The 27,253-nt window shown below is 37.8% G+C and overlaps 1 protein-coding gene across 5 annotated transcripts in view; it reads left to right on the top strand.

The window, feature by feature from the left end:
• Positions 1-27,253, top strand: part of DPP8 (dipeptidyl peptidase 8) — a 68,615-nt gene that overhangs the window by 28,662 nt on the left and 12,700 nt on the right. For all 5 annotated transcript variants that reach the window (XM_086710973.1, XM_086710974.1, XM_025918928.2 and 2 more), the window contains 10 exons: positions 5,495-5,605; positions 7,223-7,351; positions 8,348-8,409; positions 10,374-10,474; positions 11,152-11,329; positions 12,282-12,441; positions 17,342-17,421; positions 20,351-20,503; positions 20,748-20,883; positions 22,381-22,526. In XM_086710973.1, the coding sequence (XP_086567099.1) occupies positions 5,495-5,605; positions 7,223-7,351; positions 8,348-8,409; positions 10,374-10,474; positions 11,152-11,329; positions 12,282-12,441; positions 17,342-17,421; positions 20,351-20,503; positions 20,748-20,883; positions 22,381-22,526 (1,256 nt within the window). The remainder of the gene's footprint in view (positions 1-5,494; positions 5,606-7,222; positions 7,352-8,347; positions 8,410-10,373; positions 10,475-11,151; positions 11,330-12,281; positions 12,442-17,341; positions 17,422-20,350; positions 20,504-20,747; positions 20,884-22,380; positions 22,527-27,253) is intronic.

The following is a 27,253-nucleotide window of genomic DNA, read 5'->3' as shown; positions in this document are numbered from 1 at the left end:
GTAATGCCTCTGACATGATTGTTCCTTTAGCTTAATAAGACTGCCAGAATTACCCCAAAATGGTTCTCATTAAAATCAAATTTCAATTTAAAAAATTAATCTTGTTTTTGGGAAACAAAGACCTAATATGCACCAAAAATTTATCTCCCCCTTTTGGAGAGGCTACTTAGTTATTTTGTCATAATAGGAAAAACAACACTTTGTAGAACTGTGTGTATTATGGAAATATTTAATTTTCATTAAGTGATTATAGTAATACTAAGCGCTACTCAAAGCACAGATGTGCTTTGTTTTCCTCTAAAGAGGTGAATATTTTCCTCTAAAGCTTTCATACAAATGAAATATGGGAAATAGTGTATTGCTTTTTCTTTGAACACATGAAACAACTTAAAGTTAGGAAGTTTCATAGTGAAACATTTGTTCAGGGGTGCCGGGGTGGCTCAGTCTGTTGAGTGTCTGACTTCAGCTCAGGTCATGATCTCATGGTTCTTGAGTTCAAGCCCCACATCAGGCTCGCTGCTGTCAACTGGTCAGCACAGAGCCCACTTTGGATCCTCTGTCCCCCTCTCTTTGCCCCTCCCTCCACCAAATAAATAAAACATTAAAAAAAATTTTTTTTAACATTTATTCATTTTTGAGATGGAGAGAGATAGAGCGTGAGTGGGGGAGGGGCAGAGAGAGGGGGAGACACAGAATCTGAAGCAGGCTACAGGCTCTGAGCTGTCAGCACAGAGCCAGAAGCAGGGCTCAAACTCATGAACCTGAGAACGTGACCTGAGCTGAAGTCGGACACCTAACCGACTGAGCCACCCAGGAGCCCCAATAAATAAAACATTTTAAAAAAATAATAAATAAAATTTTAAAAATTCATTTGTTCAACTCTTGCTTAATCTAATGTTCACAAATCTGATTTATTGGGCATCTTTTTTTTTTTAATGTTTATTTATTTATTTTGAGAGAGAGGGAGTGAGCAGGCGAGGGGCAGAAGGAGAGAAAGACACAGAATCCCAGGCAGGCTCTGCACTGTCAGTGTGGAGCCTGACATGGGGTTGAACTCATGAACCATGAGATCATGACCTGAGCTGAAATCGAGTTGGATGCTTAACTGAGCCACCCAGGCGTCCCTGGGCATCTTTCTTAATAAATTATTTTAGAATACAATAGTGTATTGACAACAAATATTTTTTTCATTATTAGGATAATCAGTGTTATAGAAGAAGCCTTTTCCTGAACAATTTACATTGGTAGAAAGAACACTGAATTAGAAGTCAAGAAACCTGTTCTAACTATTCAGTCAAGAAAAATACATTAAGTTCCTGTGTGCCAGGTAATGCGGCAGGAACTAAGAATACAGAGTTGAATAAGACATAACCCAGGCCCTCAAGGAAACTACATGAATGATAAAACAGTGATAAGCAAACATAGGGTGTTATAAGAGCATCAGTGAGGGTAGTGTTCAGGAAGGGCTTCCCAGAAGAGATGACACCTAACTGGCACCTAAACTCATCTTAGATACGAGTATACATTAGCCTGTACACTCCAGGTGAGGGGACCACATGAGAAAGGTCTTGATGCAGAAAGTGATGTTTGTGAGGAGTTAAAGCAATCTGATGGTTCCTAAAGTATAAGGTATGAGTCAAGAAGAAGGGAAAAGTAAGGCTGGCAGATAAAAAGAGCCAAGACAGGGGTAACCTGTATCTTGTGTAAATCGACAGGGTCTCTAGAATGATATGGGCATCCACTGAAACATTTTTATCAATTGGGTGGTATGGGCAGAGTCATATGATAGATAAATTGTTTTCGATACTTTGTGAAGGTTATATTTGAAAAGCACAGGACTAGAGACAGGAACACCAAAAGTTGACTGTTGAAATGATCTAGGTTTAATGATCTAAAACTAGAACATCAGTTAAAAGGGGATGGAGTAGGGAAGTTTTTAAGTGAAAAGTACATGTTTTGGTGTTTAATGGGTCTCCATTTGGAGTCCGGGAATCAGAACAGCTGCTAGTGGCAATGGAAGGATTAGATCGGTGATTCGTAAATCTGGGTTGGAAATCCTAGCCATTTGTTCATGCTTTCAACAGACATTGAACACGCACTACATACTAGTTATTGTACTTGAGTCTGGGATTACAAAGTTCTGACAGTAACTGATAGAATTAAGGAATTTTTTAAGTCTATTTTTTCTTCTGTAGAATTGTTTTCCACACAGGATTATGGTGAGGATTGACAGAATGTAAAGTAGAGAGCACCGGAGCCATGTGTGATGCTATAGTATTGTTTTTATTATTTTTCCTTTCTGTGCATGTAGGTTGTGATATGTTTATCATTTTCAAGATTAGTGTACTAAAGATATAGTCTAGAACCAGAGAGCTGAGTTTGGGTTCCAGATCTACCAGTTTTTAGTTCTGTGACCTTGAGTAAGTTATTTAACCTCTCAGTTTCCATATCTAAAAAGGCAGATCATTATAGTGCTGTTAGGAGGTTTTAATGAGTTAATATTTGTGAAGTGCTTAGGATGGTGTCTGATACATGGTAAGTGCAGTGTGTTAGTTTAAATAGAAAAGTAAATACAAAGTAAGTGTCTTCACTCTTACTCCTCTTATTCACAATAAGTTTCCAAGTGAAAGTCTGCTTGTAGGTGAGTTTAGTCAGTGAGCAAGTGCATGTGTTTATTTTCTGCCTGGTATGATAAAGGAATGTTAAAGTAATACAGTACCAGCCTCTACTATCAAATGATGTATCAGACGAACAAAGCGATAGCTTTTATTCATTTAATAAATAACTCTTAATAATTGAGGTCTGTAGTCAGTGAAAGGGAGATAAAAATGAGTGGTACCTGTTCTCACATCTAAAGGAGAACAAAATATAAAACAGTAGCGTGGATACACCTTTGGGGTAGTTTAAAGATCCAGGAAAACTGAACACTGGTTTTGGCTATATCATTCACTCCAAAATTCAAAAAACTCTTAAAAACTGAGCTTACTTTTCACTGGCTTGGTGCTAAAACTCATTTGGTGGCAAAATCTGACCTGAACTGACCTGAGGATATTTATAATCTTAATCCTACTTAGTGTGTCTATTCATAAGTTTGCTGTAGGAATATTGGTGTATTCAGTTACAGGGTATTTGATTCCCCTGCTGGAGATGTTATATAATTTTATGGTAGATATATATAATATATATGAAAAATCACCCAAATTCTGAGTTCCAAACACTTCTGGACTCAAATTTTTGGGTAGCGGATTATGGGTTCATTTTGCATATTTGTTTCAGACAATATGTAGAAAATACAGATAAGCAAAAATAATACATTGAAACTGGTTTATAATATTGAAATCACTATGAGGTATTACCATACACTTATTAGACTGGCTAAAGTGAAAAAGATTAATTCTGAACACAAATACTAGAAAGGAACTTTCATCCATTGCTAGTAAGAATATAAAATAATACAAGTACTTTGGAAAACTGTGGCAGTTTCTTATGAACACTTACCATACTACCCAGGCATTCCACTCCTGGGTCCTGATTCAAGAGAAATGAAAGCATACACCCACAAAGATCCCTATACAAGAAAGATTAACATCTTTATTCATAGTTGCCAATAACTAGAAGTAGCCCAGATAACCCATTAACAGGTGAATGGATAAAGGAACTGTGATATACTATGGAATACTACCCAGCAATTAACAGAAGTGAATTATTGATATGTGTAACAACATTGATGAATTTCAAAAAGCAAAGTATGAGTTCACTTATGTGATATTTTAGAATATGCAGAACTAACCTATGATGATAGAAATCAGATCATTGGTTGCTTCTGGGGTGATAATGGGCATTGACTGAGAAGAGACATGAAAATACATTCTAGGTGTTGGAAATATTCTGTCTTGATGAGGTGTGGTTACACAAGTGTATACATTTATCACAAATATATATACCTAAGATTTTGTAAATTATAAAGCAATTTAAAAAAATGCTTGTCCATAGTCTGTCTCATTACTTGGAGAGAACCACATTTTGATTTATATCCCCAACATTTTTTTTTTTTTTTTTTAGAGAGCGCAGGCTGGGGAAAGGGGCAGATGGGGAGAGAAAGAGAGAATCTCAAGCAGGCTCTATGCCCAGTGCAGAGACTGACAAGGGGCTCTATCCTGCCACCCTGGGATCATGACCTGAGCCGAAATCAAGAGTCAAATGTTCAACTACCCGGAAACAAGCATTTTAAAATATTGGGGATGGGGTGCCTGGGTGGCTCAGTTGGTTTAAGCATCCGACTTCGGCTCAGGTCACGATCTCATGGTTCATGAGTTTGAACCCTGCGTCAGGCTCTGTGCTGACAGCTCAGAGCCTGAAGCCTGCTTCAGATTCTGTGTCTTCCTCTCTCTGCCCCTCCCCTGCTCATGCTTTGTCGCTCTCTGTCTCAAAAATGAATAAACATTTAAAAAAATTAAGAAATAAAGTGTTGGGGAGTGCCTGGGTGGCTGGGTGGCTCAGTCGGCTCAGTCCAACTCTTGATTTCTACTCAGGTCATGGCATCAAGCCCTGTGTTGGGCTCCACACTGAGCATCGAGTCTGCTTGAGGTTCTTTCTCTCTCTCTCTCTCTCAAATAAATAAAAATAAAATGTATGTTTAACATTTTTTAAATGAAATTATAGTGTACATGCCATTTAGTAATATGGCTTTTTAAAATTCAATTACATTGTAAACATTTCTCCATGTCATGAAATCTTTAAAAATTATGGCTTCATGGTTTGGGGAGGTTTTATTTATTTATTTATTGAACCAGTGGGGGAGGGGCAGAGAGAGAGGGAGACAAAGGATCCAAAGCAGGCTCTATGCTGTTAGCAAAGAGTCCAATGTGGGGCTCAAACTCACGGACTACAAGATCATGACCTGAGCCAAAGTTGCATGCTTACCTAGCTGAGCCACCCAGGCACCCCACTGGGGAGTTTAGTTTTAAAGCAGGAGTTCCCTTCAAATTATATGCTGTAAACTATTTGCTGGAAAGTGTAAAACAGATGAAAGCTGAGATGTTCTGGTTGAATGGAAGAAGGGGAGGAAGAGTGATGAATTACCTGATCTGTAGGAGCCATTCTAGGTCTAAAGTTGGACTTTTCTGTGTAGAAGATACAAATCACTGTGACACTCTACATGTATTCTTGTTTCCTATGACCCCAGCTAAATGGGGAAATAACCAACATTTATGTTCTGGCTCAGGCTTTGTTCTAAGTGCTTTATGTGAATTAACTCATTTAATTCTAACAACCCCATTTACAAATGGGACACTGCGGTGAATGAGGTTGGGTGATTTATCCAAGGTCAGTCAGTTAGTAAATGATGGAGCTCAGATTTAAATCCAGTCCATTTAGTTCCAGAGTTCACCACTGTACTACAGCTGCATTTCACAATAAACGAAATCATTGTGCTTAGTATCTATGAAAAGATGGAGAATTTCCTGTGGTGATTTTGCCTTTTATGTTTGTCTAGAGCTAGCCAACATGGAAGAAGATCCCAGATCAGCTGGAGTTGCTACCTTTGTTCTTCAAGAAGAATTTGATAGATACTCTGGCTACTGGTGGTGTCCAGAAGCTGAAACAAGTAAGGGAGTTCAAAATATTATAAATCAAAGTATCATGAGATTTAACTCCCAGTTAGTTAAGTGCATAGATTCTGAGTCCTAAATAGTAGCTTATGAAGTCTTGAAAATTGGATCCTACCAGTAGTTATTTAAAATACACAGGCTATATCCCACCATAATGAATTCTAATAAAAATAATTCCATTGCAGTTCAGTACCTCCGGTCCTTCAACTCTTTACCACTTTTTCTTCTAGAAGCTGATCTTGCTGGCAACATTGGTGGAAAAATAAAAAATACTACACCTGAATGCATTGTTTAAAAAATGTAGGATTGACTAGAGAGTCTACGTGAACGTATGACCAAATTAGTGTATGAATGGATCAGAAAAAAGGACACAAATTCCTCCTTTTTCTGGGTGAATTCACAAGTGTTTACTGCCCGAGAAGCAGATCTCGTGAAGCAGTGGCTTTCAGATTTTTTTGTCCTTGATCCACTTAGAAATTTGCTTTACATTCTAGCCTAACAATTCATATATGTATTATATACAAAAACTGAAAACAAATTTCATGGAGCAATATTTATCCTTATGTGAAAGGCACTCTTATATTGTATTTTTTTTGTTCATTATACATTTTAAATGCTGGTTATTACCCATTAATACATTTCATGACATAGTAATTATTTGCAGCTAGCTTTTGTTTTTTTTTTTTTTAAGTTAGCTTTACACCCAAAGTGGGGCTTGAACTCACGACCCCAAGATCAAGAGTCTCATGCTGCACTGAAGGAGCATCCTAGCAGCTTGTATTTTAAACACTTCTCTAAGGGACTATTAAAAATACTTATTTTTAAGCCATGTCTTAGATTTGGACATTTAATTTTAATATGTAAAATGTTTGCCATAATTGTGTTTGTTAGAACAAGATTTTACATGAATTAGAGTAACTATTAAGAGAAAACTGGACTCTTTAAGTTGCATCTATTTTATCAAAGGAAATGTTATAATTAAGTAATTCACTTTTCAACAAGGAATACATTTTAAGGTACGCAGGGACTGAAGACCTTCACAAATGTGTTTCTGCTGGTTTTGTTTGTTTTTTTTTTATTTTTTAATTTTTTAAAGTAGGCTCCACCCCTAGCATGGAATCCAGCATGGAGCCCAACTTGGGACTTGAACTCACGACCCTGAGATCAAGACCTGAGCAGAGATCAAGAATAGGATGCTTAACCGAACCACCGAGGCACCCCTTTGCTGTTTAAAGATGTATATGTACAGGGGTGCCTGGCTGGCAGTCTGGGTGCCAGTCTGTAGAGCATGTGACTCTTGATCTCAGGGTCATAAGTTCAAGCCCCATGTTGGGCATGAAGCCTACCTAAAATTTTAAAAAAATATATATATGTACATAAGTATCTTCAGGTTTTGCCTTCCAAAAGGAGTAACCCTTAACCAGCAAAAGTGATTTAACAATAATTCACCTTCTTAGTACAAAGGCTAATGATAGTTTCATACACAAAATGCAGTATATTTTATACATGAATTATTTTTCACTATGGGAAATATACTACTAGAGGAAATGGTCAGTTATGATTACTCTATGGAACAGTTCTTCTAAATTTACAATATTTAAATTCCTTTTAAGCTCCCAGTGGCAGCAAAATTCTTAGAATTTTGTATGAAGAAAATGATGAATCTGAGGTGGAAATTATTCATGTTACATCCCCTATGTTGGAAACAAGGAGGGCAGATTCATTCCGTTATCCTAAAACAGGTACTATATTCCATTGGCATTTATATTCACTCATTTCTGCTTTCCAAACAAGATTCATTCTGCAGTCATCCAAAGGTATGGTCAACATTGATCATTTACAGACTTAGTAAAAGTGGGTTGTTCATTAAGTGTCACAGAAGAAAAATTAAAAAAATTTTTTAAGTTTATTTATTTATTTTGAGGGAAAGCATGCACGCTGAAGAGCAGAGAGAGGGGACAGAGAGAGAATCTCCACACTATAACAGTGTGGAGCCCAGTGCAGGGCTCGGACTCAAGAAACACGAGATCATGACTTGAGCCACAATCAAGAGCTGGCCACCTAACCAACTGAGCCACCCAGGTGCTCCTGAAGTAGATTTTTTAATTACAGGCTGATCTCTTTAAAATTTTTTTCAAAGGTTGGGAAGTGCACAAAGCTGGTTGGTTACTTCAAGGAATGAATAAAAAGGTGTCTTTGCTAGGAAATAAAGATTTTTAAGGGATTATGTTCTTAATAAATCAGTAATTTTTTCCCATTTTGCTGTTTATAGCAATTTTTTAAAGTTTATTTATTTATTTTGAGAGAGAGAGTGCAGGGGAGGGGCGAGAGCACAGGGGGAGAGAATCCCAAGCAGGCTCCACGCAGTCAGTACAGAGCCCAACGCAGGGCTCTGTCCCACCAACCATGAGATCATGACCTGAGCCAAAACCAAGAGTCGATGCTCAACCAACTGAGCCACCCAGGCAACCCCGTTTATAGTATTTAATTACAAAATGATACAGCATTTCCCTTCTTTATTTCGTACCTACTCTTGATGTTTTTAACCTCTTTTTTTTTTTTTATATACCAATGGTGAAAATTATGAATTTGAGATGGAGTTCTGAGATTCTTATACAATAAAGCCCTGACTCTACCAAGTTCCTGACTTAAACAAAGTGTAAAGGGGATTGATCTGGCAAAATTTGTTTGAATAATTTTGGATCTGCATTACTGTTCATTTCTATCTCTTTCTAAAGGCACAGCAAATCCAAAAGTCACCTTTAAGATGTCAGAAATAATGATTGATGCTGAAGGAAGGGTAAGTATAAAATGTGGAGTTGACTTTTTTATCCTTTGACTGGTCAGTCTCGTAGATATCGTAGATTCACTCTTTAATTTTTTGGACTTGTTTAACTTGCTGAGACATTTGTGGACCATCAGTTTCAGGTTGACCTAATTTTCTGCTTTGAAAACTTTTTGCTGGTTCTCAAGATAGGAATATGGGGATAGGCATATTTACCACTCTTTCAAAAGTTTTTTCTCTTTACCATTGTTAATTCCAGATCAATATTTTTAAAATAGCAGTATTGACTAGTGATTTACCTTGTGTGTTGGATAGATGTGTCCCACATTTCTCTTGTCCTGGGGCTTTCCATTTGGATAGTCAAATTCTTACAAGCTGAATGCCCAGAGGATTACTTAAAAAAGTCTTCTCTGCTAGGCTTTGTTTTAATAGCTTTATTGAGATATAATTCAAGTGTGATTCAGTTCACTCATTTAAAGTTTAAAATGGCTTTTAGTGTATTCACAGAATTGTGCAACATTTTCATCACCCCAAAAAGAAACCCCACATCCCTTAATCATCACCTTCCAACCTTCCCACGTCCCTTAACCCTGGGTAACCACTAGTATATCTACTTTCTGTCTGTACATTTGCCTATTCTGGATACTTCATATAAATGGAATCATATAGTATCTAGTCTGGTTTCTTTTGCTTAGCATTTTGTCCTTAAGCTCCATCTATATTGCACCATGTATCAGCACTTTCTTGCTTTTTTTCTTTAAGTTTTTATGTATGTATGTATGCATGTAATCTCTACACTCAACATGGAGCTCAGACTCAGAACCCTGACGTTGAGAGTTGCACACTCTTCCAATTGAGCCAGCCACGTGCCCCAACACTTTATCTACTCATCAGTTATGGACATTTAGTCTGTTTCCACCTTTTGACTGTTAGGAATAATGCTACCATGAATGTGTGTGTATGTTTTTCACTTCTCTTGGTTAGATACCTAGAAACAGAATTGTTCAGTCACACGATAGCTATATGTTTAACCTTTGAGGAACTGCAAGACTATTTGCCCCAAGTGGTTGCACTATTTTACATTCCCATTGTGTGAGGTTTCCAATCTCTCCACATCGTCATCAACACTTTTATTCATCTTATTGATTATAGCCATCCTAGTAAGTTTGAAATTGTATCTCACTGTTATTTTGACTTAAATTTTCCTGATGGCTAATGATGTTGAGCATCTTTTCATGTGCCTATTGGCCATTTGTGTATCTTCGTTGGAGAACTATCTATTCAGATCCTTTGCCCTTTTTTAAAAAACTTACTTTTTGTGTTGGCTAGATTTTTAAAGGAAAAAATTTGCTTACTAAGGGCCATTTTATTAATACATTACACAAATCCTATTTTAGGCTAAAATATAGGAAATCAGGAACTATTATTTTTCTTTGATACTAGACTCTAAAGTGATTAAAACTTGTTGTTACCACTTATTAGCAAGGGCTCTCAGTGTAAACTCATGGAAAAAGACTTTTAGACTGTGCTAATTCTCGTTCTTAGAACTTTGTTAGACATAAAGAGTACACTAGTGTAGGTAACCCACAACTTACCGCTAGTTTTGCTGTATCCCTCATGCCTATTTAAATACTTAAGTCTGAAAAGCTGTCATGCTGTTAAAGGTAATGATTTAAGGGGCGCCTGGGTGGCTCAGTTGGTTAAGAGTCCGACTTCGGCTCACGTCACGATCTCACAGTTTGTGAGTTCGAGCCCCGCATCAGGCTCTGTGCTTACAGCTCAGAGCCTGGAGCCTGGTTCAGATTCTGGGTCTCCCTCTCTCTCTGCCCCTCCCCGACTCATGCTCTGTTTCTGTCTGTCTCTCTCTCAAGAATAAATAAACATTAAAAAAAAAAAAGATAATGATTTAAGTAGACTAGTAAACTGGTTATTGATCTATGTCTTCTGTAACTAGAATCCTTTTTTTTCTTTTTTAAAAGATTATCGATGTCATAGATAAGGAACTGATTCAACCTTTTGAGATTCTGTTTGAAGGAGTTGAATATATTGCCAGAGCTGGATGGACTCCAGAGGGAAAATAGTGCGTATGTTAAATTGTCACTTGTTTACAAATAATTTAGAATCCAGAACTTTAGAAATTGCCCCTCAGTTGGAGATGCCCTCACATGTAAATTTGCAGAGTAGTTATTTCTGCACAGAGAATTTTTCCTGAGCTAAGTGGCCTTGTGGATTTTTTATTCCTATAAGCATAGGGGCACTGCATTTCAATTCTCTCTCTTACATAGCCACTCATGGTTTCAAAGTTTTTTTGTGGTTAAATTGTATGACTTTAGGACTCACATGTAAGGGTGTGTTCTTTTTTTTTTTTTTAATAATTTAAGCAAAAATTTTTGTAGAGTTTCATGTGAAGATGGTTGCATATAGTTCCTAACGTAGACAACAGGAGTTTCACAAGGCTGGCAATTGGTGACACTAAAGGGAGAAAACAATTTCACAGGCTAGTTGTGGTTTTAGGAGTTTAAAGAAAACCAGTTTTAAAAAAAGCTTTATTCAAGCTTAACTTTAAAAAATAAATATAGAGTAAGCTAATACTTCTAATTGGCCATTTGTAGGTGATAATTTAATATCTTTTAAAGCAATTCTTTAATGTGATTACAGAAATAACTGATGGGTGCCAGGGGAGAGAGTAAGGGAATATTCATTTTCTGAGAGCCTGCTTTATTTTTGGTGCTTTTTTTGTTTTGTTTGTTTAAATAGTGCTTGGTCCATTCTACTAGATCGCTCCCAAACTCGCCTACAGATAGTGTTGATCTCACCTGAATTATTTATCCCAGTAGAAGATGATGCCATGGAAAGACAGAGACTCATCGAGTCGGTGCCTGACTCTGTGACGCCACTGATTATCTATGAAGAAACAACAGACATCTGGATAAATGTATGTTTTCCTGTACTTGGTTAAATATTTTCTCAGAATGCTAAAGCAAGTGAAGTTTTATAGCAAACTATCAAAATGAATTTTTTAAATTCAAGTAACCGTGAATGTTATTTGCTAAGTTTGAACATTTCAAATTGGAATGATGGTTCCAGAATGGAATGGCTTATAGATAGAAAGTAGATGTCATTGAAATGACATCTCCTTGGCTACAAATTTCCCCTTTTCCTGGACACGTGAGGTATTGAAAACAGCCTCATGAGTGCTTCTCAGGAGGACCTCAGTAGAGGTCTGGAAAAGACTTTCTCTTTTAAGTTGGCAGACTATACTAAAACTTACCAATTTTCCAATTTAGTGGAAAAAATTTAAACAAGATACAAAATTAATAAAGCCAGATCACTCCCTGGATGAATACAGGCTTCATATGATTCACCCTTCAACTGTTAAAATATTTCTCTTTGGAAAGAAAAGTAGTAAGATTTTGAATTAGAGTAAGTAATAAGGGGCCCCTGGCTGGCTCAGTTGGTGGAGCATGTGACTTTTGATCTGGTTGTGAGTTCAATCCCCATGTTGGGTATAGCGATTACATGAACAAATAAAATATTTAAAATAAAAAAAAGAATAATAAGATTCTATAATAAGATTTGTATAATAAAACCTCATGCCGAGTTTCAAAGGATTACAGAGATGGTGAGTAAGAAAAGCTTTTGGTCGTATTTTTCTTTTTTCACCTTTTGGAAACATTTATTTCTCAATGGAGGAAGTCTATGTCTAAAGTGAGATAAGTCTGAAGGGCCCAGGCAAAATCTATATCATAAATATACATTACCCCCAGCACTGACAGTTGCTTATATTTCAGAATGTATTTATCAATTCTTCTTTATCTAACTTAATTGAATTGTTTGTGCAGTATTTTCATTAATGTGTGTAGTAAATTCAGCTATTCATTTTACAGATCCATGACATCTTTCATGTTTTTCCCCAAAGTCATGAAGATGAAATTGAATTTATTTTTGCCTCTGAATGCAAAACAGGTTTTCGTCATTTATACAAAATTACATCCATTTTAAAGGAGAGCAAATATAAACGATCCAGTGGTGGGCTGCCTGCCCCAAGTAAGAAATCCTTTTTTATTTAAAAAACATATATATGTTGGCAGAAGGTGGGAGGGGCAAGGTAATGTAATGTCTCTTTTGTATACTTTGTAAGCATTGGTACTTGCTTCATCAAATTTTATACATAAGTGTGGCACCTGGGTGGCTCAGTCAGCTGAGGGACCGACTTTGGTTCAGGTCACGATCTCACGGTTCGTGGGTTCAAGCCCTATGTCGGGCTTTGCGCTGACAGCGCAGAGTCTGCTTCAGATTTTCTCTCTCTCTCTCTCTCTCTCTGTCTCTCTCTCTCTGCCCCTCCCCTGCTCACGTGCCCTGTCTCAAAAATAACATGAAAAATAACTTAATACAGAAGTTAAACTAAAATATAAATACATGCACATGTGAAAACACAGAACAAAGTTCTTGATGGATATGTATATTAATAGTGGGTAATCTCTGGGAATGGAATTACTTATTTTTGCTTTCTACTTTTGCTTTGACTGTAATTTTTTTTGTTTAAAATGAGCCCATGTCATATTTAGATGTTAAAAAGCTACTGTTAAAATGTTACTTGGTTATTAGATATTTTTATATACTAGTTTGTTCTTGGTTTGTTTTTTACATACTAGTTTTTTTTCTTTTTTTTTTTTTTTAATATTTATTTTTGAGAGAGAGAGAGAAAGAGTAAGTGGAGAGGGAGACAGAGAATCCAAAGTGGGCTCTGCACTGACAGCAGAGAGCCTGATGCAGGGACCAAACTCAAGAACTCAAGAACTGTGAGATCATGACCTGAGCCAAAGTTGGACGCTTAACCAACTAAGCCACCCAGGCGCCCTGCCCCCATACTCATTTTTTAAAATACTGTCTGCATCTACACTGAAGTCAATATGATTGTAGCTCTTCACATTGATACAATTATATTGCCCAAAGTGAAACTAAACATTGTGTCAGCTGAAGTAATTTCTCTCTAAAAAGTGATGGTTTTGGGTGTCGAAGTCCAACTTTGACTCAGGTCATTATCTCACTGTTCGTGGGTTCCCCGTATCAGGCTTCGTGCTGACAGCTCAGAGCCTGGAACCTGCTTTGGATTCTGTGTCTCCCACTCTCTCTGCCCCTCCCGCCGCTCGTGCTCTGTCTCTCTCTCCCTCTCTCAAAAATAAATAAACAGTAAAAAAATTTTTTTAATAAAAGTGATGGTTTGGGGTGCCTTGGTGGCTCAGTTGGTTAAGCACCCAACTTCCAATTTTGACTCAGGTCATGAAGTCCTGGTTCATGGGATTGAGCCTCACACCCCGCTGCCAGCCTGCTTTGGAGTCTCTCTCTGCCCCTCCCCCACTCACGCTCTTTCTCAAAATAAATAAATAAAAAGCTATGGTTTTCCTTCTGGGGAATGTAATACAGAATGGATATGTAAGCCTAGAAGAAGTGAAATGGTTTATCTAATAGTTTTCCCGTTTATTTGTTTTAATGGAGTTATAATTTTCTACTTTAATAATAGAGTTTGTTTTGGAATAGTAGGCACTTTATGGTAATGTTATATGCTTAACTGCCCTTTGTAACTTAATTGACTCAACATAGCCATTTTTTAAAATTGTGGCGAAATGTGCATAACAGAATCTACCATTTTAACCATTTAAGGGTACTGTTTAGTGGCATTAAGTATATTCATATTGTCACGCAACCATAACTACCATCTGCCTCCAGAACTTTTTTCATCTTCCAAAGCTGAAACTGCCTAACAAGTAATACCCAGCTCAGCTCATTGCTCCCTCCCCTCAGCCCCTGGCAACTACCTTCTGTCTCTATGATTTTAACTGCTCTAGATACTTCATATAAGTGGAATCATACCATATTTGCCCTTTCATGTCTGACTTATTTCACATCGCATAATGTCCTCATCCATGTCATAGCATATGTGAGAACGCCCTTCCTTTTTAAGGCTGAATAAATTCAGTGGTGTGTATAGACCACATTGTGTTTTCCATTTATCTAGCCACAGACACTTGTTCCTTCCACATTTTGGCTATTGTGAATAATGCTGCTATAAAGGTGGGTGTATAGATATCTGTTTGAGACCCTGCCTTCAGTTCTTTTCCAGAAATGAAATTACGGGATCATATGGGAGTTCTGTTTTTAATTTTTTGAGGCACCACCGTACTCTTTTCCTTGGCAGCTGCACCATTTTACATTCCCATTAGCAGCGCACAAGGGTTCCAATTTATCAACATCCTTGCCAACACTTGTTATCTTCTGTGTGTTTTGTTTGTTTTATTTGTTTTGGTAATAGCCACCCTTAGTGGGTATGAAGTGGTATGTCATTGTGGCTTTGATTTGCGTTTCCCTAATGACCAGTAACATTGTGCCTCTTTTCATGTGTTATTACCTGTCTTCTTTGGAGAAATGTCTATTTGAATCCTTTGCCAACTTTTTTTTTAAGTTTATTTATTTGTTTTGAGAGAGAGCACGTGTGTGCACACAAGGTGGGAGGGGCAGGAGAGAGAGAGAGAGGGAGGGAGGGAGAGAGAGAGAGGGAGGGAGGGAGAATCCCAGGCAGTCTTCACACTGTCAGCAGGGAGCCCAAAGTGGGGCTGGAACTCAGGAACTGAACTGAGTTCATGACCTGATCTGAAATCAGGAGTCAGGCACTTAAACAGCTGAGCTACCCAGATGCCCCACATCCTTTGCTAACTTTTAAAGTGGGTTGTTTTTCTCAATGTGGCCTTTAAATATGGGGAAATGAGCTATATCTTAGGACTAGCAAAATAGATACTGTGTAGACCCTGCTCCTTTCCTTAGCCTAATTTTCTTTAAGGCAGACTAGATCTTGTATATCCAAGATGAAGAATGTCTTCCTTAAACTTCTCGGTAAAACTCCTGTTGTTTACATAAATTAAGTCCCCTTTCAAAATTCCAGAAATTTTAGTGATGAAAACTGGTCAAAGAGCTCTGAATAGTAGTTAATTAACATAGTACTTGGGGGGCAGTAATAAAAAGTATTAAAAATTTTAATAACTTAAAATATTTTACTCTGATTGAAGAATGTCAGAACCATTACCTCAGTTAACATTCATCTCAGAAGCTTAGCTTCTTTGTTCCCTTTCAGTGTCTTTCTAGGTCCCTCAGTTTATCTACCTCTTCTTTCTCTTCCCTTTTTTCTTAGTTTTTCTTGCTCCATGTCTTCCTTTTTCTTGATACCCTTTTTATTTTCCTCCTCCCTCCTCTTTCTAAAGTGGCTATAATGTGAAGTAATTAGTATTTGTTATATATATGTTAAGTACTATTTATTTTCTGGTCATAAAGTTTAAAGTACTAAGTTGAATTTTTGCATCCAAAGAAAAAATAAATCAACTTTTTTAACTTTAGTAGGACCCTAGTTAAGACCCTGTACTATCTCACCTTCTCATCCTGTCCCCAGCTGTCTCTCCCCGTAGTGCTGCTAGGCAAACAGGAATGGTTTTCCATTTCTGAACCTCCTCCTTAGGCCACTGAGAGAGTCTTCTCTATCCAGACAGAATCTTGTAAAGACAATGGGGCATGTTGGCATTTACTGTGTTTATACCTAGTTTACTTTTTGGCAAATGAAGAACAATTCTATTAAAAATTTTCTTCTGTGGCTTTTTAAGTATTTTGTTGCATTTCTAGAAGAAATGCCTTGTTAACCCATTAGACTTCCTTGTCTGATCAAAGGTCTAGGAATACAAATCCTTTTGAATTCTTTTCTGGCTTTGTAATCAGAATCTATTTTGTTGTTTTCATTTGATTTACATGGATCCTTCCACTATTATTGCAGAGTATTGTGAAGACTTGTAATGGGGTTTTTTTAACTGTAGACTTTTTTTAAAATTAAGGTGAGGGGCGCCTGGTGGCTCAATCAGTTGAGTGTCTGGCTCTTGATTTCAGCAAAGGTTAGGATCTTACGGTTCGTGAGTTCTGGCCCCACGTCAGGTGCTGTGCTGACAGCATGGAGCCTGCTTGAGATTCTCTCACTCTCTCTCTCTGAAAATAAATAGATAAACTTTAAGGTGAAGTTCATACAACATTAAACTAGCCATTTTTTTTTTTAATTTTATCTTAAGGTTTATAAGTTTATTTATTTTGAGAGAGCAAGTGAGTGCACAACTTGGTGGGGGTGGGGAACAGAGAGAGAGAAGGAAACCAAGATCCCAAGCAGGCTCCGCTCTATCAGCGCAGAGCCCGATACAGGGCCTGAACTCGTGAACCCTGAGCTCCTGACCTGAGCCAAATCAAGAGGTGGACACTTAATCAACTGAGCTACCCAGGCACCCCTGAACTAGCCATTTTAAAATAAACATTTTAAACAAACATTTTAAATTAAACAGTGGTGGAGCACCTGGCTGGCTCAGTCAGTAGAGCATGTGACACTTGATATCAGAGTTGTGAGTTCAAGCCCCAGGTTGGGTATAGAGATTACATGTATGTATGTATGTATGCATGTATGTAGGTATGTATGTATTTATTTATTTTTAATGTTTATTTATTTATTTTGAGAGAGTGCAAGCGGTGGAGGGGCAGAGAGAGAGGGAGACAGAGGACCCAAAGCAGGCTCCAAGCTCTGAGCTGTCAGTGCAGAGTCCAACGCTAGGGCTTGAACCCACAAACTGTGAGACCATGACCTGAGCCAAAGTCAGATGCTTAATCACTGAGCCACCCAGGCACCCTTAGAGATTACTTTAAAAATAAAAATTAAAATATTAAGAAGTAAAAGAAAATGAACAGTACATTCAGTGTTGTGCATTCGCCACCTCTGTTGAGTTTCAAAACATTTTATTACCCCAGACATAACTTGAATTTTTTAATGTATGTTTTTGGAAAGAAGAATTTTAGAATAGTGTTCTTTATTCTGTAAGTCATTTGCTTATAGTCTGATAGAGTGCTGAATTGTAATTATGTTTATCTTTAGGTGATTTCAAGTGTCCTGTCAAAGAGGAAATAGCAATTACCAGTGGTGAATGGGAAGTTCTTGGCCGGCATGGATCTAATGTATGTTCTCTTATTCTACTGATATGTTTGGTCAACATCTGCTGTGTTTATGCGGTACTGAAAAGCAGTAGTGCAACTTCATATGACCCCGATGTTTTGAAACTATTAAATTAGGGACTTAAAGGACTCAAGTTGTTAGAAGGGAAAAATCTTCGGTTAAGTTCTAAATCTCCCCCATTTTATAGCTCTGGTATCAGATGTGTACTGGTTACTTAAGGTCAGTGTTTTCAAATATAATGTTGCTACTTAACAAGGAAGGGGCTGGGCCATACTTTCTGAGTCTGCAAAAGTGAGTTGGGATATTGTTTGAAAATTATGTTTGTGTCTCTTATAGACTGCTCATGTCATTTCTACATTAAAAATTGCATTTATTACTTCGGAGGTAGTGATTCTCTTTTACTTACCTGTTTATCTCACAAATGTGAAATTTTATCCACCACCTGCCAAGAGTGATGGACCTATGTACAGAGAGTAGACCGATAGGGAAAAGGGGGAAAATCCACCCTCTGTTTCCTCTCAGCATGCGGTTTTCTGTAGCATTTCGGTGAATTCTCATTCTTTTGCCTTTCACAGTATTTTGTGTTTGTTTCAACTTTCAGTTAGGTGGTCAGTTTCATGAGCTCTCTAAGAACTTCATCCTTTATAGGTGTGATACATAGTTAAGTTGATACATGCTACCAGGATTTAGTGAAGGCTTATGATTCCCTCAAATTGATTTGGAGATTTATTGAAGGATTATCTATACTGGTATACTGGCTACTCTAGAAGTCACTCATAGTCCCCAATGTGATGAAGGAGAAAAAGTGAAGATCCACATCTCAGATTTGGTTTTGTTGGTAAAAACTTTAGAATATCATAGGCAACTGTTAAAGTTTGATTTCCACTGATAAGAAGTTCTGATAACAAAAAATTACACTGATGTAAACTTCCTGCTTTGTAATTGTTGGATAATACTTAAGGAAACCCCAGAATTGTATTTATGTAAATCTGAACCTCATTTGGGCAACCTAAACATCTTCCTGCTACTTGCCATTATGTGCAGCAGTTTTCTTCTTTATGTCATGCTTACTTATGTAATGTGTTTGTGTCTCTCTTTCTTACCCTTCTGTATTCCCCTCTATCCCTGCTTTATTTTTTTGTTACCTCTTCATTCTCTGCTTTTGCCACTGACCTTGGTCTCACCCAAAGATTTTTTTTTATTATTATTTTTTTAATGTTTATTCACTCTCTGAGAGAGAGACAGAGCATGAGCCAGGGAGGGGCAGAGAGAGGGAGATGGAGACACAGAATCTGAAGCAGGCTACAGGCTCTGAGCTCTCAGCACAGAGCCCAGCGCAGGGCCCAAACCGTGAGATCAGGACGTGAGCCAAAGTTGGATGCCTAACCAACTGAGTCACCCAGGTGCCCCTCCCACCCAAAGATATTTAATGGCAGTAATTGGCTAACGCTTCGAGACTTTTAAGCCCATGTACTCACTATTGAGGTGGTACTCAAAGTATGGTCCTTGGACCAACTGCCCAGCCTCAACATTTTAGAAACGTAAATTCTCAGGCCCACCATAGACCTCCTGAATCAGAAATAATGGGGGAGGGGTGCCTGGGTGGCCCAGTCAGTTGGGTGTCCGACTTCAGCTCAGGTCATGATCTCACAGTTCGTGAGTTTGGGCTCTGCGTTGGGCTCCGTGCTGGAAACTCAGAGCCTGGATCCTGCTTTGGATTCTGTGTCTCCTTCTCTCTCTGCCCCTCCCCCGCGCACACTCTGTGTCTCTCTCTCTCTCTCTGTCTCTCAAAAATAAGTGAACATTTAAAAAAGAAAAGAAAAAAGAAATAATGGTGGTGGGATCCAGCCCTCTGCTTAACAAGCCCCTCAAAGTGATTCTGATACTTTTCTTGAATAAGGTAGTTACATGAAACAAAGAAAAATACCATTATAATCCGGGGTGAGAAATTAACCAGTTATTTCTTCAGTTTTGAAAGGCCTGACCCCCAGCTGCTAGGTCCAGAGCAGAACGTGTCCTAACCTTTTGCACAGATCAGTGCATACCTGTGAAGCTTCATGAATGTTTGTTCTGGCATTTCCTATCACTTGTATCCTTTCTGTATATCTCATATGGGCTTACTTAATCTCAACTGTGTTTCTGTTCCTGTGTATGCTAAAATATGTTTGATAATGAAGAAGCTTCCTGGAGAAAATGTGGCATTTGAAAATACTTGCTTTTGTAAATGTATCCATGTTTTCTTTGCTGTGTTAAAAAATTTGAATTTCATTGAACACTGAGTAGGCTGGTAGATTTTTTTTAAAGAGACAATAAAAGCCATTTATTTAAACACTTACTGTAATTTGGGAAGAATATGAAGTGAATTCAGCTGTGAGTGCACTTAGTTTTTTGAGTTCTGAATAAAGACTTAAAAAGATCTTACCTACATTTATTTACAAACTATACCAGTATTGAAACTGAGTTCAGTTATTTCCCAACCCAATAGATAAAATACTTCTGCAAATTTGTACAAAAGGCCAAAAAAGTACTGCCTAAATTAATACTGCACTGAGAAAAATACAGGATGCTACAATTAGAGTCTTTTAAGTACGTATGAATGGTTGGCCTAACCTGCAATGTAGGAATTTTTTTTCCCTATAAGGTATGTTTTATTGAAATAACTCCTGTATTTTAAGAAAAGCACACATTTTTACCATATAGGAAATTCTAATAATAGCATGCAATTCAAGTGTCCTTTTTCTTTCCGGGAAAGATATATTCTTAGGTATAAGTCATAAGCAAAACCAACTCAGGTTTATTAACATTTGTGGCAAAATTTTTTAAGAGGCGCAAGTCAAAGGGTGACTCAAATGATTGGAAATTGTTTGTTGAATTACTGGCCCTTGCCAAGGTCCTGCTAGCACTGGTTTTTCTGTTGTTGTTTTTTGGCAGATCCAGGTTGATGAAGTCAGGAAACTGGTGTATTTTGAAGGCACCAAGGACTCTCCTTTAGAACATCACCTGTATGTGGTCAGTTATGTAAATCCTGGAGAGGTGACAAGGCTGACTGACCGTGGCTATTCCCACTCTTGCTGCATCAGCCAGGTATTAAGTCCCTGTTGGAAAAGGGTTTCCTATCAATTGAAAAACTCTCTGCTCATATAATACTCCATTTGAGTAATGTGAAAATCAGTGAAATTGGCCTGCAGAAGTCTGATTCTCTGAAGAAAAACTTTAAAAAGTCAGGTTTTAACTTTAGCATCATATATGGACATAAATGATCAGACTCTTAACCATACTCCTGCTCTGGCACCATGAGGGAAAAAGTAATTGTTTCTCCTTTCTCTAGCATTGTGACTTCTTTATAAGTAAGTATAGTAACCAGAAGAATCCACACTGTGTGTCCCTTTACAAGCTATCAAGTCCTGAAGATGACCCAACTTGCAAAACAAAGGAATTTTGGGCCACCATTTTGGATTCAGCAGGTACTCATTTCCCTGAACCTGATTTTAAGTAGGATTAGTACATAAGTGCACTAAACCTGTCTCATATGTCCACATTTCTCATCTCTTACCACCACTTATCCCTGAGCTGCTGAGTTCCTGATTGATCCCACCCTTCCTATTCTATCAACCACCAAATGAGATGCATTAACCTCCCACTCAGGCAGGAGCAGGTCTGGAAGGCCTTTTTGAAGATTGTGTTTTGTTTTGTTTTGTTTTTGTTTTGTTTTAAGTTCAGTAATCTCTGCACTCAATGAAGGGCTCGAACTCACAACCCTGAGATCAGAACTCACAACCCTGAGATCAGAACACTCTTCCAGTTGAGCCAGCCAGGTGCCCCCTGGAAGACCTTTTTTTGTTGTTTGTTTGTTTGGTTGGTTGTTTTAATGTTTATTTTTGAGAGAGAGAGAGCATGAGTGGGAGAGGAGCAGAGAGAGGTGGGGTGGGGGGGTGGACAGAGGATCCAAAGCAGGCTCTACACTGACAGCACAGAGCCCGATGCAGGGCTCAAACTCATGAACCATGAGATCGTGACCTGAGCCAAAGTCGGATGGATGCTCAACGGCCTGAACCACCCAGGCACCCCTGGAAGGCCTTTTTGAAAATAAGAATAAAATAGTCACAATATCAGCTTGAAAACTGTTTGTTCACATGTTTGGATGATTTCCCAGAAATGCTTTCTTTTAAAGCATTTGCAATGGCCATCTTAATAAAAGATAGAACGCTTGTTCTATGTAAGAGTGAAGAACACGGAATTATCTATTTTTTAAATGCTTGATTTCTTTAAAAAAAAGGACTAATTTTGCATATCTTTAGTCTACTTTCTCCCCAAGTTCTTTTTCCTGTTAAGTATTTTCACTCGTGAATATGTGCTAAGGGATTAAGAACTTAATGCAAAACCACAGGGTATGTTCTGTTGTCCACAAGTAGGATTTGTAATATGGTGACGATCTCTGCTTAGGTTGTAACATCATCCAATATACACTCTTAGGGTAGGTCTCTAAAGCTTTGGTAAACCAAAGACTGATTGTGACTTTCTTTTTTTCTGGGTCCTGGTTAGGTTTATTCTCTAATGATCAGAAACAGATGTTTATTGAGCACCTGCTATGAGCAAGTTAAATTGACTGAGTTAAATTTGTGCTTCCAATTTCTAATCAGATATATGGCTTAACCATCATTAAGTTACACTGAACCAAGCACTAAGTATTTGTATAGTGCTGCATCTAAATACCTCCTAGGCTCCATGGACTAGTCAGAATACGTTGTATCTGCTTTTGAAATAGGTAATGTGATATGTTCAGTAGATTTTCTTTTTTAAAAATAAATGTTTTTGCTTAATTTCTTGCTGACCACCTGAAAGGGAGATGGTCAGTTATTTGTGTGTAGAGTTGTGGGTTATGGTTTCTTTTCCTTGCTCGCAGATTTTAGAGCTCCCGTAAGAACTCCCTTTACATACTCATTTTTGTTATCTCCTCATAGGTCCTCTGCCTGACTATACCCCTCCAGAAATTTTTTCTTTTGAAAGTACTACTGGATTTACATTGTATGGGATGCTGTACAAACCTCATGATCTACAACCTGGAAAGAAGTACCCCACTGTGCTGTTCATATATGGTGGTCCTCAGGTGGGCCTGTTTATTTATTTTAATTTTTTTATTTTGACTCCAGTATTGTTAACATACAGTGTTATATTAGTTTCAGGTGTACAGGATAGTGAATCAACAATTCACATCACCCAGCCCTCATCACAAGTACACTCCTTAATCCCCTGATATCACCTATTTCACTCATCCCTCCACCCACCTCTCAGGTGGGCATATTTATATGCATACGTGTGTGTGTGTGTGTGTGTGTGTGTGTACACATATTTTTTTGGGGGGGGTGATTTGTATTTTAAATGTCTCATCAATTGTTTAAGTTAAGATGTGAACATTGTTGGGCCTCTGCTGTTATTGACTCTGGCTTATGTTCTAATTCCTGTTTAGAAGTTGGATTTTGTTACATGGCTAATGTGTAAATAAGTGTCAATTTCTTAGTTTACAGTAGGACTGTAACAGTCATTGGAGAATGAAATATTCATGTCAGTAGGTATATATGTTGTCTTTTATGTAGAGAAGAATCTTGTTTGGGAAATGAAATTAAATAGTTAACTGTCTTGGTAAGTAAAAAGAATCTTAATAGATATTTGCAGAAGCCTTGGTAGCCTAATGAGTTACCTCTCTCCATTCTAAGTCTGTATCTCTCAAGCAGACTAGAATATTTTTATCATCTAGTTAAGGCAACTGTTATACTTCTATTCAACACTATAAGAGTTTACACTGTAATATTCCTTTTTCTGGATGAAATATTAGCATGTAAATATTAAGTAAATTCTGTTGACTATCAGAGTAAATAAAGTATTTGGGGTAGGTGCATTGGTTAATTGGCACTTTTTAAAAATGTCTATTGACTATCTTAAACTGGGCCCTTGAAGAAATTAGAATATAATTACACTGTTTTTATAGTGCAGGTCTTGACTCAGTAAATATCCTTTATAATTATACCTAGTTATCCAGTATTTGGAAATGTATTTAGATGCTAAGATATCCAAAAAATAGGAGTGCCTGGCTGGCTCAGTTGGTAGAGCATGCGACTCTTGATCTCAGGGTCTTGAGTTCAAGCCCCACATTGGGTGTAGAGCTTTATTATTTTTTTTTTAAGTTTATTTGTTTTGAGAGAAAGAGAGCCGGGGAGGGGCAGAGAAAGAAGGAGAAAGAGAGAATCCCAAGTGGACTCCACACTGTCACTGTGGGGCCCAACATGGGGCTCAAACTCACAAACCATAATATCATGACCTGAGCCAAAATCAAGAGTTGGACACTTAACCAGCTGCACTTAACCAGCTGAGCTGCCCAGGCTCCCCAGAGCTAAAGAAAGAAAGAGACAGAGAGACAGAGAGAGAGAGAGAGAGAGAAAGAGAAAGAGAGAGAGAGACAGAGAGAGAAAGAGAAAGAAAGAGGGAGGGAGAGAGAGAGAAAGGAAGAAAGAGAGAGGGAGGAAGGGGAAGGAAGAAAGAGAGAGAGAGAGAAAGAAAAGAAAGAAAAGGACATCCAAAAAATAAAAGCAAAATAACTATATAAGCCACAAAATCTCAGCAATGACGATCATATATCAAGTTAAATCACTTTGCCATCGTTAAGATTTTTTTCAAACATGATTCACATTTGTATTATACTCATCTACACATAAATCATAAACATTTAAATTAGCCTTCCATTAAAAACTTAAAGCTGAATCTTTGTAAACTTTAAAAAAAAGGCTTAAAACAAAGAAATTCAAGAGAGAAATTACAGGATACTCTCAGAAGCTTTACATGTTTTTGTTACATTATTTTGATATTAAGGCTGAGTAAGAAGGATGTTTCTCCTTTCCAGTGAAGAAGTGATATATGAGGTATGTGACAAACACACTATAAAAACTAACTGCTTGTGTAGATTTTTAAGACAAAAGGAATCCTTATATTATTCCTCATTACCAATTATGTTTAAAAAGTCTAACCCACATAGAAGGATATTCAGCACCACTAGTCATTAGGGAAATGAAAATCCAAATCACAATGAAATACTACTTCACACTCATTAGGATAGTTATTATGAAAAAAAAGAAAGAAAAAAGGAAAATAACAAATGTTGCTGAGGACGTGGAGAAATTGGAACTCATGCATTGCTGATGGGAATGTAAAGTGGTGCAGCTGCTGTGGCAAATAATATGGCAGTTCTTTAAACATAATGTTAAGTCTGATGCAGCAATTCCATTTCTGGTTGTATACCCAGAAGAATTGAAAGCAGAGACTTGGACAGATACTTGTACACCAACATTCATTGCAGCATTATTCCCAATAGCCAAAAGCTGAAGCGCCCCAAGTGTCCTTTGACATATGAATGGGTAAACAAAACATGGTATATAATGGAACATTGTGCAGCCTTAAAAAGGAGGAGATTCTAACACATGGTACAGCATGGGTGAACCTTGAGGACATTATGCTAAGTGAAATAAGCCAGACACAAAAGGACAAATATTGTATTACTCCACTTGTATGAGGTACCTAGAAGAAGCAAATTCATGGAGACAGAAAGTAGATAGAGATTGCCAGGAACTGGGGAAGGAATAGGAAGTTATCGAATAAGATACGGAGTTTCTCTTTGAGGTGATGAAAAGGTTCTGGAAATGGATAGTGGTGATGGTTGCACAGCAGGGTGAATACTTAATGCCATTAAATTGTACACTTCAAATGGTCAAAATGGTAAATTTTACCATAATAAAAAATCTTAGCCAATGCAGTTAAAATAAAATTGTTTAATTGTTTAGAGTACTTTATGAGTACAACTATACTTACACTTACAGAAACAGTTTCTTCTCAGAATACTCTGTTCAGTTTGCAAGATTTCCCCAAGAGACTTTGCATGATAGAATGCCTCTGGCCCTTCAACGCACTGGGATTATCCATCCTCTTGTTGACTCCATTTGGGTTAATTATGAAGATATTCCTTAATACAAGAGCAGATCTTTTTTTAATTATTATTTCTAAGTTTACTTATTTATTTTGAGAAAGACAGAGACAGCACAAGTTGGGGGGGGGGGGGGGGGGGGGCAGAGAGAGAGGGAGAGAGGGAGAAGCCCAAGCAGGCCCAGCACTGCCAGCATAGAGCCTAACATGGGGCTCAAACTCACAAAACTGAGATCAAGACCTGTGCCGAAACCAAGAGTTGGGCACTTAACCAACTAAGCCACCCAGGCACCCCAAGGCCACATCTTTTTTAATAGCACAGAAAGCCTTGTGAACTTTGATTAAATCTTGTAAGCAATCCAAACTGTGTTCTTTCTCCGAGTATATTCAGTGCAAAGTGGGAATCTGTTGATTGGCAACAGTATCGCAATTTGTAACATGAAGTGGATTACTTTGTCACTAAATGCAACAATGTCTGTAGTTGGACAAAAGTGAAATCCAAGAAAAGCAACAAATATTTCCAGTTAAAGTCATCCAGGCTTAGTTCTTTAAACTCTTCATTGATAACAGCTGTATGTTTTAAATGTTCATTTAACAAATCCTTGTGATGTTTCCTATGTGCTACATTCTGTAAATAGAAGTGCACAACAGAGCGACCTAAGTGATAGCAGGACACAGGTTTTGAAGAGTGGGTACTGAAGAACTTTGAATCCTCAGTGCCACAGGTCATTACGTTTAAGTTCCTTCTTCCAGAAGTAGCAGGCCTCTGGCTACAAAGGCAGAAACACTGCCTCTCAAGGGAAATTCATATCAGGCAATGAGGCCATTTTTTTTTGCATGACAACAGGCAAAGAAGTGAACTGAAGTAGTTTTCTTTACATAGTTATTTTGTGTTTTATGTCTAGTACTTTTTTCCACTCCCTTCCTTTTTGCCCCTTCTCCCAAGATAGAAAGGAAAAACATCATTAACTATACTGGAATTCAAGTTTTTAAAAAATATTTTTTTTTAAAGAAAGGGAAAACATCATTCTCCTGTCTGTATTTTTTATTCATTCATTCAGCAAATAGTTATTGAAGTTCCTAGTGTGTCCCAGGTACTATTTTAGACAGCGAGGATACCATAGCAAACAAGTCTGACTAAGGTCCCACCCTCATGGAGCTAAATAAGGAAAATAATAAATGAGTAGACATATAAAGTATATAACTTCATATAATGGAAGTGCTCTTTGGAGGGTGGCTCAGTCGCTTGAGCGTCCGACTCTTGATTTCATCTCAGGTCATGATCAAAGGGTTGTAGGATCAAGCCCCACTTTGGGCTCTGTGCTGAGCATGGAGCCTGCTTGAGATATTCTCTCTCTCTTCTCTTCTCTCTTCTCTTCTCTTCTCTTCTCTTCTCTTCTCTTCTCTTCTCTTCTCTTCTCTTCCCTTCCCTTCCCTTCCCTTCCCTTCCCTTCCCTCCCTCCCTCCCTCCCTCTATCTGCCCCTCTCTGCCAGTCACACCCTCTCCCTCTCTAAAATAAGAAATTAAAATAAAACAAATTAAAAAATTTTTTTAAATAGTAATTGTTGGGAAAGACGATGGCAAAGTGACTAAAATGGAAGTTCTGATAGGAAGTTCAGAGACTGTCTCTGAGGGTACATAAGATGAGAAGGAATGACCGTGTTAAAGATCTGAAGGAAGAGTATTCCAGACAGAGGGAACAGTAAATGTCAAGGTCCTGGGGATTAGAGTCAACTTGATATGGTTGATAATAGGGTTAGAGTCTAGTAAGTAGGGATTTGGTATGAGATGAGGTCAGAGAAATAGCCAAAGGTCAGATAATATAACATTTCAAAGGCAATGGTAAGGACCTTAGAATAAGATCT

Source organism: Puma concolor, chromosome B3 (assembly GCF_028749965.1).
Source record: "Puma concolor isolate L17-30 chromosome B3, mPumCon1.1.hap2, whole genome shotgun sequence".
In the NCBI taxonomy this organism is placed as follows: domain Eukaryota; kingdom Metazoa; phylum Chordata; class Mammalia; order Carnivora; family Felidae; genus Puma; species Puma concolor.
Note: the sequence above shows the minus strand (reverse complement) of the source record. Positions and strands in the feature narration are given on the sequence as shown.